This window comes from Dipodomys spectabilis, unplaced genomic scaffold (assembly GCF_019054845.1).
Source record: "Dipodomys spectabilis isolate Male_0828 unplaced genomic scaffold, ASM1905484v1 ptg000098l, whole genome shotgun sequence".
Taxonomy (NCBI): Eukaryota; Metazoa; Chordata; class Mammalia; order Rodentia; family Heteromyidae; genus Dipodomys; species Dipodomys spectabilis.
The window spans coordinates 8,682,151-8,701,227 of NW_024870775.1; the positions used below are offsets into that span (position 1 = coordinate 8,682,151).

Below are 19,077 nucleotides of genomic sequence, written 5' to 3' on the forward strand. Positions count from 1 at the left end.
CATATAATCTTAAGATACGCATTTTTTGTTTTGTTTTGTTTTTGGGTCCGGTCGTGGGGCCTGAACTCTGGGCCTGGGCACTGTCCTTCAGCTCTTCAGCTCAAGGCTAGCACTCTACCACTTGAGCCACAGCACCACTTCCGGCTTTTTTCTTTTTGCTTATGTGGTACTGAGGAATCGAACCCAGGGCCTCAGGCATGCAAGGCAAGCGCTCTACCACTGAGCCACCTTCCCAGCCTAGCCTAGACTTTAATTCTATTTATTCTTCCCAAGTAGCTGAGATATGCATCACAATACACAGCTATTTCTGTTGAGATAGAGAGCTTATGAAACTTTTTGCCCAGGCTGGTCTGGAACCATCATCCTCTTAATCTCAGCCTCCCAACCAGCTGGGATGATAGATGCATGCCACGCCCCCCCCCCAATATTGGTTGAGATGAGGTTTCATGATTTCTTTTTTCAGTCCTAGGGCTTAAACTTGGGAGTTGGGAACTGTAACTGAGCCTTTGTGCTCAAGGCTAGCACCCTACCACTTGAGCCACAGTGCCACTTCTAGCTTTTTTCTGAGTAGTTTATTGGAGGTAAGATCCTCGGATCTACCTCTTGAGTAGCTAGGATTACTGGTGTGAGCCACCAGTACCCAGCCATTTTTTTTTTTTTTTGGGTCGGTGGAGGAGCTTGAACTCTGGGCTTGGGCGCTGTCCCTGCACTCTTCAGCTCAAGGCAAGCGCTCTACTGCTTGAGCCACAGTGCCACTTCTGGTTTTCTAGTGGTTTATTGGAGATAAGAGTCTCACAGACTTTCCTGCCCAGGCTGGCTTTGAACCGCAATCCTCAGATCTCAGCCTCCTGAGTAGCTAGGATCACAGGTGTGAGCCACCAGTACCCAGCTCACATTTATTTTTTTTTGGGTCCGGTCGTGGGGCCTGAACTCTGGGCCTGGGCGCTGTCCCTCAGCTCTTCAGCTCAAGGCTAGCGCTCTACCACTTGAGGCACAGCGCCACTTCTGGCTTTTTTCTTATGTGGTGCTGAGGAATCGAACCCAGGGCCTCATGCATGCAAGGCAAGCGCTCTACCACTGAGCCACCTTCCCAGTCCATTTTTTGTTTTTAAACTAAGCTGACCTCAAAATGCAGCCCTTCAATTTTTTTTTGGTTCATTTTTTTTAATTTTCAAGGTGAGGTACCGAGGGGTTAGTTACATAAGATAGTGAATACATTTCTTGTCTAACTTGTTACTCCCTCCCTCATTTTCTCCCTCTAAATTTAATTTTTTTATGCTAAATAGGGAATTCTGTACTTTTCACTGGCAATTGGCTAGATATCTGTATGTTTCTAATTTACAAAAGAAATACAAGTCATGGAAAGTTCCATCCCAAAGAAGTAAACTTAGCTTTAAAAAAAGGGGGGGGAGGGCTGGGTGCTGGCGGCTCATACCTGTACTCCTAGGTACTCAAGAGGCTGAGATCAAGCCGGGCACCGGTGGCTCAAGCATGTAATCCTAGCTACTCAGGAGGCTGAGATCTGAGGATTGCAGCTCAAAGCCAGCCCATGCAGGAAAGTCCGTGAGATTCTTATCTCCAATAAACCACTAGAAAACCGGAAGTGGCACTGTGGCTCAAGCGGTAGAGCGCTTGCCTTGAGCTGAAGAGCTGAGGGACAGCTCCCAAGCCCAGAGTTCAAGCCCCACGACAGACAAGGAAAAAAAAAATGTGTCAGGCCCTGAATACAAGCCCTAGGACCAACATAAAAAAAAAAAAGACAAGAAAAGGAAGTCTGAAAAGAAATCCACTCACCAAGACTTCAATGGCTTAATGGAGAGATGATGATACAGACTTATAAGGACTCCATTAGAAAACCTTCCCCTCCTCCCCCAAGGATGACAACATACCTGAGAAGATAGAAGCAGGGTTCCAATCCAGCTTCAGTGTTCAATCTCTGCTTGCTTCTCGTATTTGCTATCAGCATCCTACTTTGCCTAACTGGCTGATGTTTAAGTAAGTTGGATACTAGTGGCTCATGCCTCTGATTCTAGCTACTCAGGAGGCTGAGATATGGAGGATCCAAACTTGAAGCCAGCCCAGAAAATCTTACTTCCAAGTAACCAGGAAAAAGCTGAAAGTGGAGATGTGGCTTAAAGGGTAGTATACCAGCCTTAAGCTAAGGAACAATGCAAGGCCCTGAGTTTAAGCACACACACACACACACACACACACACACACACACACACACACACACACACACACACACACACACACACACACACACACACACACACACACACACACACACACACACACACGATGTCTAAGTATCAGAAAGACAACAGTGTGAAAAAAAGACAAGGCAAACCCAGAGTACACACAGAAAATAGGACATATTTATTAGGCTAAAGAACAGACTGTGTCATCTCCATTTTCCCAAAACATCAAGATAGCACACATCATAATTGAGCACACAATATAAATTGACATATGCAGTCACTTGTCCCCAAAAGGGCTGTTTTAAGTCTCGGTTTGGGAGTCCTTAAAAATTTACACTCTTAAATGACCTTTATTAAAGTTATCAATAAACAAAAGAGGGTATTAGTTAAGAAAAGTCTCAGTGTAGAAGACCCAATTCCTAGGAACTGGGGACTTCCTTAAGGAAAACATTTCATTTGCCTCTATCTGAACACCAGCAAAGTATTTCAAGCTCCATTTTTACTTAGGGTAACACTGCTCAGGTTCCTAATTTGAGAGGATTATGCTAAATTTAATATTGCAACTTTCACCATCAGGCCTCTGTTCAAACTTTCAAGCTGGAAGGGATATGGTATGACAAAGGAAATCAAATTTTGCTGCAGATCAAAATAATTTTCCAAAATGCACAGTTTGCCATGGACTCAGCAAGTCTTCATCAGAGCAGAGGGGCCAATGTGGCACATTTCCACTCCCATCAGGTGATCAGGGACAAGCTGAAGTAACAACGGATGGAGCTTGGGACTGAAGCCTGCAGGGTGGACATTGGAGATCCAGAAATCCATGGTACTTCATGCTGGCATCAGACAGGCTACCAGATAGAGTAATCCTCTCCTGAAAGAGTTCCCCAAGTCTGAATGTCTGTCAAGCACAATTTAAAACATGTTCCAAATCCTCTTCCTGCATGAATGGATTGGAGCAAGGGTAAACTTGCCAACCTGCTTTGTCTGGTCACATGAGGCAGCAGCATACATTATCCAGACTGAATGCAAAAGAATTCATTTGAAGACAATGTTTAAAATTAATCTGGCATTTTTACTGTTCTGACTGTACCTTAACTATGGCATAAGGGATTTGCTAATTTGAAAACTGCAGTGCCAATATCCCCAATGCTGTCTGCAGACCACTTGATGTACTTTTGCCACTTGGAAGAATTTTCTTGTACCCAGTTATTCACTCTGGAAACAGGAGAAGCACATCTGGTTTCACCCTCAGGGAGACCTTCAGGCCGGGTAGGTGGCCTTGCAGACAGCTGAGACAAGGGGACAGGTAGGCCCAGGCCACTGGAGAAAGCACTTCGTGGTTCCCCTTTAAAACCTCCAGCTTTGCACATGGAGGGCCTTCCTGATACCCAGGGCTCTCCCTTGCGGTGCGATCCTCTGTGACTGTTGGGGGCTCCAGGCCATCTTTTTGGCCAGTTCCGCCTGAGGGCTTCCCTAGCAAACTGTTCTTCTGCAGGAATAGTGGCAGCAGCGGCGGCGGCAGGGGCATCACACAGCCCCATGGCCTGGATCAGAGCAGCTGGGGCTGAACTTCTTATTGGCTGCTTCGGACCCAGAGACACTTTGCTGCCCCAGTGAAGCAAGAGGCCAGCCTGGCTCCAACCACGCTTCATGTCTGTTGCCTCATCCTGGAAATTTCCACTGCCATCAACCCTTGGCGGCTTTAGCCCCACATATGCAGAGCAGGGGCTCCCCTTCTGTGTCCGATTGTTAAGGCTACACCACAGTGTGTCCGAGTCATCCCCTCCCAGCAGCTGGGCTTCTGCCAGGCAGGTGTCCAGGGTCCCTTTTCCATCGTTCATGTTTGTTTTCTCTGATGCAATGAGCCTGGGGAGGGGGCGCCTGAGAGTCAGGGGAAGGGGGTTCAGTGGATCTCAATATGAACCTGGAAAAGATAATAAAATTAAATTTCTGAGGTGAAGACAGAATGTCTTCAGAGTACCTTCAGGCACCCAATGAACACTGCATTCTAACGCACAGGTTCCAGTCGTCCATACGCTGTGACAGGGAACATGATGACAGCCTGCCCAGTGAGGACTGTAACTACAACCACAGACTGCTGTGTTCCCTGAAAACACTTAAAAATAACCAAGGTGGGCTAGAAGCCAAGTGTTGTGGCACCTACCTGTAACTACAGCATTCAGGAGGGTAAAGCAGGAGGATCCTAAATTCAAGGCCTGTATCCTTCCTTGTCTCTGAGCTACTTTATGTTAAGTTGTATAAAACTCCAAGGGTAAGGTAAGTGAATTCCTGTCCAAAGAAGTGCAAATTCATTGTACCTTGTGGACAGAAGTAAATTAGACCTCTGCCCTGTTGATAGTGTATAATTTTGTATCTGTTTTTAAACTCACCTTGGCATTTCCCCACCTCCCCATCCTGGGGCTTGAACTCAGGGCCTGGGTGCTGTCCCTAAGCCTCTTTGTGCTCAAGGCTAGAGATCTATGACTTGAGCCACAGAGCCACTTCCAGCTTTTTTGAGTAGTTTATTGGGGATAAGAGTCTCAAAGGGACTTTTCTGCCTGGGCTGGCTTCGAACTGCAATCCACAGGTCTCAGCCTCCTACATAGCTACTATTACAGGTGTAAGCCACCAGCACCTGGCTTGCTTTTGCTTTTGAAACAAGGTTCCTTATGTTGCAAAGGCTGGCTGAACTCCTGCATTCAAGTGATCTTCCTATCTGAGCTACAAGTAGCTGGGACTGCAGGCAAGCCCTTTGTTGACATTAAAAACATGGGCAGGGGCTGTGTCTTTCTGCTGACCCCCTAATTCCTTCACTTTTCCTCAGTAACTGATGAACTACACAAGACCTTTCACAGTGCTGTGTTCATTTAAGGAACAAGTGTATCACCTCTCCAAATGAACAGATGGAAGATACAAACATGAATTGTATGCAACAATTTCTCCAAGAGGCTAGCTTAAGAAACAGAAATAAAAAATGCAACCAGAAAGAAAAGATAGAAATGTGGGTACGTGAGTTGGCAGTGGGTGAAGGAGGGAAGCCTTATCTGCCCTGAGAGAAGACAAAAGGCACAGCCTGGAAAATAAAGAAATTTCAGAAGCAACACAACAGTACCCAAGCTCTGAGTTCAAGCACCATGACAAAAGGAGGAAGAAGAGGAGGAAGAGGAGGAGGAGGAGGAGGGAGAAAACGGAGGATGAAGAGGAGGAGGAGGAAAAGGAGGAGGAAGAAGAGGAAGAGGAGAGCAGCAGCACAACAGAAGCATGCCATTTGGAGCTAAGAAGCAAGCACAGCTTGGGCAAGATGGCTAGCTGCAAGCATGGAGAAGCCACAGATAAGATGCTGCCTTTCTTTGAGTTGGTCTCTTAGGGAACTTGGGAGACCTAAGAGGCTCCATGAATCTCCTCAGTACTTTTAAGAGCACTGGACAGAAAAGAGAACTTGCTAGGAGGCTGCAGCTGAAAGCAAGGTAGCTATGGACAGGACCACAGGAGAGGTGTGGCATGTGACCAAGGGCCTGAACTGCAGGGGGCGGTAGGGGACAGGGAAGACTCTTCAGCAAGGAAAGAGTGAATTAATTATCCAGACACCATGTGACAGCCCGGAGAGCAGCATTTACTAGAAGGGCCACTAGGAGGCTCTTCCAACGTGCGGGAAGGGATGGAGAAATGGAGTACGACACCAGGAAGAAGAGAGTGGTGATGGTGTCACTGACTGAAAACAGGAGGATTCTGATTGGGACAGAATGATTCTGGAGACCTGGGCAAGCAGTGGCTGTCCTGAGTGGCAGAAAAGTCTAGACCCTGGTACCATGGCAAGAGGGAAGGAGGGAAGGTGGAAAGCAGGTGAAGCAGGCAGGAACAGCAGGAACCAGAGTAGAGAGGGAGTAGCACAACAAAGGAGGGAAGTACCCCCAGGAAGTAGCCAACTGAGGGTGAAGAGTGCTCAGTGTGCTTCTGGTACAAACAGCTACCGGAAGTTCTCAAAACTCCTGTCACTACCTTCCAGTCCAGCAGGCCTTCACAGGGCTGACCCATACTCAAGTATGGCAGAAAATAGAACGCCCTTGTCTCTTTCTTCCTCTAAATTTGTTGTGCTTTATATGATCTCCACTGTGACCCCCTTTTGGTGCTGGATCTGATACCTGGGGTTTCATGCAGGCTTAAGAACATGCTCTACCACTGAGATACATTGCTTCCCATTGTTTGCAGTACTGGGGATTGAACTTGGGGCCTAACACTTGAGCCACACCTCCAATCAGTTTTTGTTTTGTTTTTGTTTTTGCCAGTTCTGGGTCTTAAACTCTAGGTCTAGGTGCTGTCCCTGAGCAATTTTGTTCAAGGCTATGGCTTTACTACTTGAGCCACAGCTCTGTTTATGGCTTTGTCTATTGGAGATAAAAGTCTCATGGACTTTCCTGCCCAGGCTGGCTTCAAACCCCAAACAAACCTCAGATTTCAGCCCTTGAGTAGCTAGGATTACAAGCATGAGCCACTGGTGCCAGGCTTGTATTGGTTATATTTGAGGCAGAGTCTCACTTCATGCCCAAAGCCAGTGTAGGCAGTGATCCTCCTTGTGCTTTCCTATGTTCCTAAGGATGATAGGCAGGTGCCACTGTACCCAGCCATCATGCTTCCTCAACCAGCCACTGGATGAGATGGAGTCTCACACACTTTTCTGCCTGAGATGGCCCTGAACCACAACCCTCCAGACCACTGCCTCCCAAGAATTACGATTTGAGCTACCACACAGCTCCTTGTGTGTGGTTTTTTTTTTTTTTTTTTTTTTTTTGGGGGGGGAGCAGTCTTAGAGCTCTAGAACCCTGTCTCTGACCTCCTTTTTGCTCTACCACTTGAGCCACAGTGCCACTTAGCGCTTTTTCTATGATTAATTGGAAATAAGAGTCTCACAGTTTCTAGTCTGGCTTGGCTGGCTTTGAACCGCAACCCTCAGATCTCAGCCTCCTGAGTAGCTACGTCTATAGTTATAAGCTACCAGTGCCCAGTCTCATGCCATATTTTGATGAGCAAAATATTTAATTTATTGAAGAAGGTGTGACACTGGCCAATAAACATTGTATTCATAACATGACTTATGGAATTGTAACTTCTTTGCATAACTACTTAAAAAAAAACAAATTTAAAAACTAGTTTATGAATACAGATACTTTGGGGGCATGTGCCAAATTTTTACTAATAGAATTTAAGATCAAAATCTACTGGTAGAACATATTTGGAGCTAGGTGTGGTGCTGCATACTCTAAGCCCAGCATTTGGGAGGTGGAGGCAAAAAGATTATGAATTTGAGGCCAATCCAGGCCACATAGAGAAACTGTCTCAAACATTTTTTGAAAAGAATATATGTGAATAGCACAAAGCAATATAGAAATGTAAGGTGTAATTACTACAAGTCTGGTCTCCAACTACATTTCTTTCTTTGTTTTTGGGGGGGGGGCGGTCTGGTCATGGGGCCTGAACTCTGGGCCTGGGCACTGTCCCTCAGCTCTTCAGCTCAAGGCTAGCGCTCTACCACTTGAGCCACAGCGCCACTTCCGGCTTTTTTCTTTTTGCTTATGTGGTGCTGAGGAATTGAACCCAGAGCTACAGGCATGCAAGCAAGCGCTCTACCACTGAGCCACCTTCCCAGCCCCTCCAACTACATTTCAAAACAGACACTTTTAAAGTTCATCAAGCCAAACCTCATTAACTTCTCTCAAATTAACTTTCCAGAGCACATCATTGCAAACATGACACTGTTTTACTGATGGAATGCACCAGAAATGAACACTCTTGAAATGAAAGCATTACTAAGTATATTTTTAATACATATTAGAGTTTTTTAATTCTTAAGAAAAACAGGTCATTTAATATGGGACAACTCTCAAGAAAGTTTCTAAGTACTTTATATGTCCTTGTTCAAGGACTTTGTATTTCCTGTTCAGAAAGATAGTGTTTCCAGAACTGTCTCAAAATACTTCAATAAGGCGCCATTACAGCAACCACTGACTTTGTTTGTTTGTTTTTTGGTTGGTCTTGGGGCTTGAACTCTGGGCTTGGACGCTGTCCCTCAGCAATTCAGCTCAAGGCGAGAGCTCTACCGCTTGAGTCACAACGCTATCCAGTTTTCTAGTGGTTTATTGGAGATAAGAGTCTCATGGAGCCGGGTGCTGGTGGCTCACGCCTGTAACCCTAGCTATTCAGGAGGCTGAGATCTGAGGATCGCGGTTCAAAGCCAGCCCGGGCAGGAGAGACCGTGAGACTCCTATCTCCAATAAACCACCAGAAAACCGGAAGTGGCGCTGTAGCTCAAGTGGTAGAGCGCTCGCCTTGAGCTGAAGAGCTGAGGGACAGCGCCCAGGCCCAGAGTTCAAGCCCCACGACCGACAAAAAAAAAAAAAAAAAGAGTCTCATGGATTTTTCCTGCCTGGGCTGGCTTTGAACCGCGATCCTCAGATCTCAGCCTCCTGAGTAGCTAGGATTACAAGCGTGAGCCACCGGTGCCCAGCTCAACACTGATTTTTTTTTAATGACAAGTCATCATGTTCTTAATCATGACAGAACAAACCCTTCCCTTATCACATTTCAGCTCCTTAGTAACTTCACTAATAAGTTATGTACTTAATTCTCATGACAATAATACCTCAATGGTCCTTAGAACATGTTTGTTCAAAGCCCTCAAGTAACCCCTTTCCTATTGGGCTGTTAGATGAATTACCTAAATGCTGAGAGCCAGAAAATGCATGCAAATGTGAGTTTGTTTACACAGTGTATGTGTAAACACAAATACAATTTTCTTCTGTGTATATGATAATATATGTTATATAATGTGACAGGCCTTGTCCCACCCCCTAGTTAAGTCTACAACCTGGCAAACAAACTTGATTACCAAAACTGAGACCACCACAGTGAGAGGAGGCCATTAGAAAATCCAAGGGAAAAATAAGGGACCACAGTGGAAGTAAATTCCTGGTCTATGTTCCCCGTATCTACAGAGAGATGATAAAGACTAGAAATGGAACCACAGGGACAAGAGGGGGAGATGTATACAGATGCAAGACTGCTCAGGTATGTCTTCTACACAAATCCCTGGCCTGTAGGAAGTGACAACCTGCTCGATGACAACAGGCCTGACCCAATTAAGCGGCTGCTGCCCTCTTGGATACTGTCTCCTGGCCTTCCCTAACCCAGGCTATTAATGGCCTTCAGCACCTGACAGCTCAGACTACCACTGTTTTCTAAACTAAAAATATCTTGTCCCAGTATTCCCAAAGCAAGCAAGCAAGGCTAGTCCCAAAAGAGACTGAAAGGAGCCAGGCAACAATGGGCCTTGAGCAGGACACCATGTGTTGATAGGAGATGACCCCAATGGGAAACAGCTTAGGCCCCACCTGGTATCTTTACAGTAACATTGCACCTAAGATGATCAGGCTGGAAGTGGCTAGAACAAGCCTCTAAATTTCTACACAGCTAAGAGGATGATAAATAAAATGACTCCAACATTTCTTTTTTTTTTTTTGGGGGGTCTCCGGTCGTGGGGCCTGAACTCTGGGCTTGGGCGCTGTCCCTCAGCTCTTCAGCTCAAGGCTAGCACTCTACCACTTGAGCCACAGCGCCACTCTGGCTTTTTTCTTTTTGCTAATGTGGTGCTGAGGAATCGAACTCAGGGCCTCAGGCATGCAAGGCAAGTGCTCTACCACTGAGCCACCTTCCCAGCCCGACTTCAACATTTCTAAATCAGGTGAGTCAGAACAGAAACACAATCCCAACTGTAGTTTCTTTTTTTTGGTCGGTTGTGGGGCTTGACCTCTGGGCTTGGGTGCTGTCCCTGCGCTCTTCAGCTCAAGGAGAGTGCTCTACCGCTTGAGCCATAGTGCCACTTCCGGTTTTCTAGTGGTTTATTGGAGATAAGAGTCTCACAGACTTTCCTGTCCGGGCTGGCTTTGAACAGAGATCCTCATATCTCAGCCTCCTGAGTAGTTAGGATTATAGGCATGAGCAACTGGTGCTCCACCCCCATCTGTAGTTTCTGCTACTGATCCCCCAGAATCATAGCTGTCCTAAATACCAGCTGTGACTGTACATTGTGTCTCATGTCTGTAATCTCAGCTTCATCAGCAGATGATAATTGAGAAGATCATAGTTTGAGGCTAGACCAACCAAAAAGATAGTTAAGACCCCACCCCCTCCACAGTCAAAAATAAGCCAGCCATGGTCATGCAGACTAGGTCTCAGCTATGTAGAGGCTGTTAAGTAGGAGGATCATGAGCCAAGGTCAGCTGTGGGCCTAAATATAAGACACTACCAGAAAAATAACCTAAAAAAAAAAGTCTGAACCGGGCACCGCTGGCTCACACCTGTAATCCTAGCTACTCAGGAGGCTGAGATCTGAGGATTGTGGTGCAAACTCTGGCAGGGCAGGAGAGTTCTTGAGACTTTTTTGTTGTTGGTGGTCGTAAGGCTTGAACTCTGGGCCTAGGCACTGTCTCTCAGCTCTTCAGCTCAAGGCGAGTGCTCTACCATGGACCTTCCTGGCCGGACTGGCTTTGAACCGTGATCCTCAGATCTCAGCATCCTGAGTAGCTAGGATTACAGGCATGAGCCACCAGCACTGGACTCTTGAGACTCTTATCTACAATAAACCACCAGAAAACTGAAGTGGCGCTGTGGCTCAAAGGTAGAGCACGGGGCTGGGAAGGTGGCTCAGTGGTAGAGCGCTTGCCTTGCATTCATGAAGCCCTGGGTTCGATTCCTCAGCACCACATAAGCAGAAAAAAAAAGCCAGAAGTGGCACTGTGGCTCAAGTGGTAGAGTGCTAGCCTTGAGCTGAAGAGCTGAGGGACAGCGCCCAGGCCCAGAGTTCAGGCCCCACGACTGGACCCAAAAAAAAAAACAACACCCCAAAAACAAGAGGTAGAGTACTAGCCTTGAGCTGAAGATGAGAACAGCGCCCAGGCCCAGAATTCAAGCCCCATGATCAACCAAAAAAAGTGTGAGTATAGCTTAAGTGATAGAGTACCTGCCTACCAAGTCTGAGGCTCTAAGGTCAAATGGCAGTACCACCAACAAAACAAAACAGCTGTGTTGGCTCTATAGCAATCACCCTGCCCCAGTCACCTGAATGATGAGGATTGCAGTTCTGAAACCAGTCCAGGCAGAAAAGTCCTGATTTCTGATTAACCAACAGAAGTGGAGCCAGAAGTGGAGCTGTGGTTCAAGTAGTTAAGCACCAGCCTTGGGCATGAACTCTTGAACCCAGGCTCTGAGTTCAAAACCCAGTGCTAGCACACACAAAAGAAGGCATGCTCAAGTAGAAGTCATGCAATCCCCCTATCCTCACAGAAAGCCACACTTCCTCCTGGTGCTCTGTGAGAATGCAACATCCCTGGTAGCTCCTGTTGTCAGTATCAAGAACTTCAGGGAAGAATGAAAGGCTGCTGAGAGACATCCACATTGACAGGCAGTGCATTTCAGGGAGTAGCAGAGGACACACCCAGGCTAGAGGGGGCTAAAGAACGAGAGGAGGGAGCTCATCAAGCCCCCTGGAACAGCAAGAGGACAATAACTTTAGAAAATAACAAATGGTTATTATCTTTGACTGAAAATTCTACTCTAAAAACACTTCTGCTACAGATTCAATCAGCAAATTCTCTCTACCCTAACCCAGGCTATTGTGGCTGCTGGCATCAGCACAGAATAACAAGCAGACAAAACAAAGCCATCTTTCTACTGGGCCAATGTAAAGCACAGAAATGCTACACGTGCAAAGCTCACTTGGTAGTGCTTGCAGAAAGGTCAATGTCCCCCCAACATTGCCCATCACTTACCAATAAAAACACTGAATGATTGTATTTAAAAGTAAAAGGTAGCTAGGCGCTGGTAACTCACGCCTGTAAGCCTAGCTACTCAGGAGGCTGAGATCTGAGGATCATGGTTCAAAGCCAGCCTGGGCAAGAAACTCTGTGAGACTCTTATCTCCAATAAACTACTCAGAAAACCAGAAGTGGCACTGTGGCTCAAGCGGTAGAGCACTCACCTTGAGCTGAAGAGCTGAGGGATAGTGCCCAAGCCCAGAGTTCAAGTCCCATGACCAACAACAACAAAAAAGTAAAAGGTGGGGCTAGGAATGTGGCTTAGTGGTAGAGGGCTTGCTTAGCATGCATGAAGCCTTGGGTTTGATTCCTCAGTACTACATAAACAGAAAAAGCTGGAAGTGGCACTGTGGCTCAAGTGGTAAAGTGCTAGGCTTGAGCAAAAGCAGCTCAGGGATAGTGCATAGGCCCTGAGTTCAAGACCCAGGACTGGCAAAAAAAAAAAGAAAAGGTGTGGCCGGGGTCAGTGGCTCATATAATCCTAGCTACCCAGAAGGCTGATAATCTGAGGATCCTGGTTCAAAGGCCTGGGCAGGAAAGTCTGTGAGACTTTTTTTTTTGGTTGGTTGTGGGGCTTGAACTCTGGGCTTGGGTGCTGTCCCTACACTCTTCAGCTCAAGGTGAGCGTTCTACCGCTTGAGCTACAGCGCCACTTCTGGTTTTCTAGTGGTTTTTATTGGAGATAAGAGTCTCAGGGACTTTCCTGCCCAGGCTGGCTTTGAATTGAGATCCTCAGATCTCAACCTCCTGAGTAGTTAGGATGACAGGCGTGAGCCACTGGCACCCGCCTTGTGAGACTCTTATCTTCATTAAAACTACTTAAAAAGCTGGAAGTAGAGCTGTGGCTCAAGTGGTAGAACACTAGTCTTGAGCAAAATAAATCCAGGGATAGCGGCCAGGCCCAGAGTTCAAACTCCAGAGCTGGCACTGAATGAACAAACAAATAAATGAGCAACAATGCCAGGATATAGGAAAATTCCTCACCTTCTTTAAGTGGGAAGGCCTTTCTACTGATAAGAAGACCCAAAGTCTGAAAAGCTCATTTGATCCCATAAACAAAAAATTAATTGATGCTGGACACTGGTGGCTCATGCCTGTAATCCAAGCTTCTCAAGAGCCTAAGATTTGAAAATCATGGTTCCAAGCCAGAAAGTCCATGAAGTCCACGAATCCAAGTGAACAAAGATTAAGGTATATAACCTGAAAAATTGTAGGCATGGCTTTTTTTACAAATCTTGCTTTATATTTACTGTTTAGTATAAAATCTTTTACTGTACTTCATATTTCACATGAATAAATGCAATATTAACAACTCCAGAGATTATTAAGACTTGCCACAGAACCTTTTTCATTTGCCTTCCTTCCTTTCTTCCTTTTCAGACAGGGTCTTATAATGCCAGCTGGTCTCCAACTCCTGGGCTCAAGTGCTCCTCCTGCCTCAGTCCTGAGTAGCCAGGATTACAGGTGTGTTGTATGCCACAATACCTGGCTTGCAAACAGTACCTTAAAACCATAACATTTCTCAGTCTACAATTCTTTTTTCACATTTACTTTCCCGTTCAATTACCTTTATACTAAAGAGCTAATAGCCTCCTTAAAATGCCTCACTGTCCTACAAAGAAGACATCTAGGGGACCTAAGTAAACATGAGGAAATGTATTACCTTCCCCCCTAAAGAAGGGGCAGGGCACTGAGCTGAGGATGTTCCCTCTCAGCTTCTGTCCTACTGCACTCCCCCGACCAGAGGCCAGGTTAAGAAATCTCATTCCAGGTAAGCTAGTGCTGCTTCGTAAATGAACACACTCTCTAAAACCCACAGAACTGACAGAAGCAGATGGTAGTATTATGGGTGTGCTTAGACACTCCACCACCCTCAGGGATGTGAAAAGGTTGCCTATTGCACTCAGTCATGCCCAAGATCAAGCCTAAAACCCTGGCAGAGCATTTTTTTTTTTTTTTTGTCAGTTGTGGGGCTTGAACTCTGGACTTGGGAGCTATCCCTCAGCTCTTTAGCTCAGGGCGAGCACTCTACCACTTCCAGCTTTCTAGTGGTTTATTGGAGATAAGAGTCTCACAGACTTTCCTGCCCGGGATGGCTTTGAACCTTGGTCCTCAGATCTCAGCTTCCTGAGTAACTAGGTTTACAGGCGTGAGCCACTGGTGCCCGGTGCCGGGCAGAGCTCTTAACAGAACCCCTGCCTAAGATACCTGGTGATGGGCTTATCTCTGAGCCACCCTCCACCTGTGCCCCCTTGCCCCTGACCTAAAAGCTCCCATTCAGTTTCCACAGTGTCAAAGCTCTGATATCCAGTCCATCAAGTAAGTCACCGATTATGGGCTTTTGAGATTGATATGTCTGCATTCCAAAGGCCCATATCACTCTATTGATCTAGCTTCCCTCCTCCAATAATTATTACATGCACACTCTGCATTATGAAACTTGGATCAGAAAACCCTTTCAAGATGATCTCAGTGTCCAACAAATGAGCCATGTGGAAACCCTGAGCATCACCCTGGAAATGGAGCCTCTGAATACCACAAACAAGCCTCCAGCTCTCCTGTAATAGAGAAAGCAGGTACAGGATCATGGAGATACATGACCACAAAAGTCCTCCCTGAAGGAAGAATGCAAATGTGTAAAGTATCTGCATTCAAAGCACCTGGGAATAACATTCAAAATGGAAAGAATAGCCTGTGCAAATGTCCAAGGGCAGGAAAGTGCTAGATACAAGCAGAGGGCAGGAAACCCTGAGCCAGCCAAGTAAGCAAGGAGCAAGCCAGGTGAAAAAATGACAGAAGGATGGGAGGCAGATCTGCAGAGTGAAATGCATTCCATGAGAAAGGGGTCGTGATTTAAGAATGGAATGATCTTGGGCTGGGAAGGTGGCTCAGTGGTAGAGTGCTTGCCTTGCATGCCTGAGGCCCTGGGTTCCATTCCTCAGCACCACATAAGCAAAAGGAAAAAAGCCGGAAGTGGCACTGTGGCTCAAGTGGTAGAGCGCTAGCCTTGAGCTGAAGAGCTGAGGGACAGCGCCCAGGCTCAGAGTTCAGCCCCACAACCGGATCCCCCCCACCAAAAAAAAAGAATGGAATGATCTGTGACTTATAGCCCAGCATGGTGGGACATGCCTGTAATTAACCATCAGGCAGTACTGAGGCAGGAGGATCAGCATGGCTACATGAGACCCTAACTTTAAAAGCAACAATATAACCTAACAAATGTGTTTAAAATAGTCCAGGCAGTGGTTATAATGGCTTAGCTAAAAAGGTAGTCATAAATAGGAAAGTGAATATATGGAAAGGTTTTCTAGTACAACAATAAAAGCATCATGTAGTAGATAATTTCTCAGTCTGTGTGTGCACACATTTGTTTACTGGGGTTTGAACTCAGGGACTTGCACTTAGTAGGCAGGAATTCTACTTACTGAGTCACATATCTAGCCCTTTTTTGCACTGGTTATTTTGAGAGAAGGGTCTGTTTGTCCAGGCCCACATCTGAACCATACTCCTACTGTATTATGCTTATTATAGCTAGGATGACAGATGTGCACCACCACCCCCAGTTATTGATTGAGAGGATGTCTCTCAAACTTTTAGCCTCAAATCCCAACTTCCTGAATAGCTATCATAATAACAGGCATGAGCTACCTCGCTTGGCTTCTTCAAATGATTTTATGAAGAGTATAAATTATATAAGGTTCCAAAGTGGGAGGTTGAGGATCAAGTAAAGCCTGCAGAAACTTGGTTTTGCAAGCAAACATTTCTAAGTCTGAATTAATTTGATATCTAAAAATCTCCCTTGGAGATCCCTTCATCTGGCAAATACTGAACCCATGTTTCCAGTGTGCCAGCCTGCTAGAGTGCAGGTTTTCTGATTCACCTCAGGGCCTATATCCAACAGGCTTTACTCATTTATACCACCTGCTGCAAAGATTTAAGTTTTCTACTCCTGTGGCCTAATATAACTTAAGGATGCCACAGCCCTTGCTCACACAAAACAGCTCAATTTTAGACTTTAAAACAGACTAGTTCTCCAGAGTGCCAATGGCTTACATTTGTAACCCTAGCTACGCTAGGGGCTGAGACCAGGAGGACTGTAGTTTGAGGCCAGCCTTGGCAGAAAAATCTGAGACTCTTTCTCCAAAATAACCAGCAAAAGACAGTACTCAAGTGGTAGAGCATTAGCCAACCAAACAAGCCAACCAAACATGAGGCCCTCAGTTCAAACCCCAGGAATACCAAAATAAAATAACCCAGTTCTTCTCACCTCAATTCTAACAGATGGCTTCATATGATATACTCTCACTTGGGCCAGAGAATAAAAACCTGAAGATGCTCACTCAGGGTTTCAGGGTCAATTACACTCTAACATGATCAAATCTGGAGGGAAAATCAGGTGCTATGGATGAGCCTGGCTCATTCCACACACCAGGGAACAAAATAAGTACGTCACACTGACTGTAAGCTCCCCAAGGACAAGTCCTCCTCTATCACAGAGCTTGTGACACTCCCAGAGCTGTACACAAGATCCAAAAATGGCTCTGTATCTGGCCATCTTTCTTTGAGAAAGAATTTCCCAATACGCAACTTCCCCTTCCACGAGGGAAAGGTATTTGTAATTCAAGAGATGGAGAAACGTCAGTCGTGTATACAGCAAAAGTGGTCCTAGGGAGGTACTGGAGAATACGGGCTACTGTTTCACATCTGAATTGGTTCTTTTGTGGTTTTTTTTTGGGGGGGAGGCTCAGAAACCATCTGTCTCTGCTTCCTCCAACTCACTTTCTCTCACTTTCATCCCCACCCCTCATCACTTCTACCCTTGACCAGAAATATATTAGATGCCTTGCTCAAAGCACCATTAATCTCTGATGTATTCAAAGACTCAAGGAAAATACCAAAGGGGTATTTAAAAAAAAAGGCCTTTTTTAAATGTTTAGGAACCCAAAAATCCTGCCACAATCCCACCCCTGGATCTCGACAACCTGTCATTTTCATGTCCCAAAACAATAAAATTTCTTCTTCAGGATCTTTCTAAGCCCCTTAGCATCCTTCCTCCGACCTTGCCACCCCCCCCCCCCGCCCATTCCCCGCCACTCAGGGTCGTGGGGCCGGAATCCTTTCACAGAAGGCGGACTAACCCCACCTCGAGGAGGTGTTTGCTGTTTGTTTTTCTCCAGTAGGGTTGCAATGAGAAAGATGCACGATGCTTACTTAGCACACATTCATTTTCCAATGTGGGCCAGGGGTGTGGATTCCCCCGGTTGAGGGCGGCGCTAGGCCATTCTTTGAGGGGAGAGTGGGGGGCGGGCAGGAACTGGGGTGCTGGGGTTCGCGGTCCAGGAGGGCGCGGCTCGCTCACCTGCAGGCGCACGTTGAGCATCATGGAAGCCACGATGTACAGGTAGGGGAAGTTGATGCGCAGTCGCCAAGCCAGGTCGAAGAAGATGAGCAGCGTGCGGGTCAGCCCCTTGCAGAAGACCCCATAGGAGCGGGCGGCGGCCGAGCGCGACAGCCGGACAGCCAGGCCCGACAGAGCCGCCGCCATATAGGAACCGGCGCTCCCGTGGCCCGCCCGCCCGCCGGCCCGTCAGCCCTCCCTCGCTCCCTCCCTCCCTCGCTCTCCGCGCCGCGTCGCCCCAGGCCTCCGTCCCGGACGCTGGGCCGGGCTCCGGGAGCGAGGGAGGAAGGCGGCGAGGCCGGCGGGCTTGCGGGCCGCCGGGGAACCGAGTCCGCGCGTCACGCTTCCTTCCGGCAGCGCCTCGACGAGCGGCGGGCCAGAGATCCCGGCCCGACCGCGCTGCCTGACGTCACAAAACCCTCCGCGCATGCGCGGCGTGAGGCCCCGCCCACGCCTCCCTCGGTCCTGCCCTCTTCTTGCAGGTGAGGCGCGCATGCGTCCGGAATCGAGGCGCGAGGTACCGAGGTTGATGTGTTCTCTTCGACTGCCTCCTAGTGGCGAGTCTGAAAATAAACACAGGAAGAAGGTAAATCTCGGACAATGGAAAAGTCCTAAATTTTATGTTACGTGTCATTTACCACGATTAAAAGAAAAGTAGCCCAGGAGGCTTTTTTTCTTTTTTTGGTGTGTGTGTGTGTGTGTGTGTGTGTATCAACAGCTAGTCGAGTCTATGTAGATTGATTCAGTATCAAATTAAATATGTTGATTTTTGAAGTTATTAATGTTCATTTTAATGATTTAAATGTAAATCTCCGTGTATGTATGCCTTTGTGTGTGTATGTATGGGGCTTGAACTCAGGGCCTGGGTGCTGTCTCCAAGCTCATTTCCTCAAGGATAATGTTCTACTTTGAACCACAACTCCACTTCCACAGCTTTGTTTGATAGTGGGTTTTTACAGTGTTGCTTAGACATCTAGCTTTTTACTAAACATCTGCCATGCAATGAAGATACATATCTTTTTATAGATACACACAAAATATTTCATGTGCAACCAGGCACCTCTGGCTCACCCTGTAATCCTTGCTACTCAAGAGGCTCAGAACTAAGGATCATGGATTGAAGCCAGCCTAAGCAGAAAAGTCTGTAAGACTCTTATGTCTAATCACACATACAAGAAAAAGTCAGAAGTGGAGCTGTGGCTCACATGGCAGAGTACCAGCCTTGAGCAAAAAAGCTCAGGGACCATGTCCAGGCCTGGAATTCAAACTCCAATACCCACATACACACACAAAAATATTCATCTAGGGGCTGGGAAGGTGGCTCAGTGGTAGAGCCTCAGTGCTTGCCTTGCATGCACGAGGCCCTGGGTTCGATTCCTCAGTACCACATAAGCAGAAAAACCTGGAAGTGAGGCTGAGGCTCAAGTGGTGAGCACTAGTCTACAGCTGAAGAGCTGAAAGACAGCGCCCAGAACCAGAGTTCAGGCCCCTCGACCAACAACAACAACAACAAAATAATCTAACCAGACACTGGTGGCTCATGCCTGTAATCCTAGCTATTCAGGAGGCTGAGATCTGAGGATCACAGTTCAAAGCCAGTTTGTGAGACTCA

General features: G+C 46.8%; 1 protein-coding gene across 1 annotated transcript; it reads right to left on the reverse strand.

The window, feature by feature from the left end:
- Positions 1 to 2,362: 2,362 nt before the first annotated feature.
- Positions 2,363 to 17,848, reverse strand: Fam220a (family with sequence similarity 220 member A). The gene is given in 3 exon segments (XM_042686962.1): positions 2,363 to 3,328; positions 3,331 to 4,125; positions 17,427 to 17,848. Coding segments are annotated over 2 exon segments (744 nt in total). The 5' UTR covers positions 4,043 to 4,125; positions 17,427 to 17,848; the 3' UTR covers positions 2,363 to 3,296.
- Between the last annotated feature and the right edge of the window lie 1,229 nt (positions 17,849 to 19,077).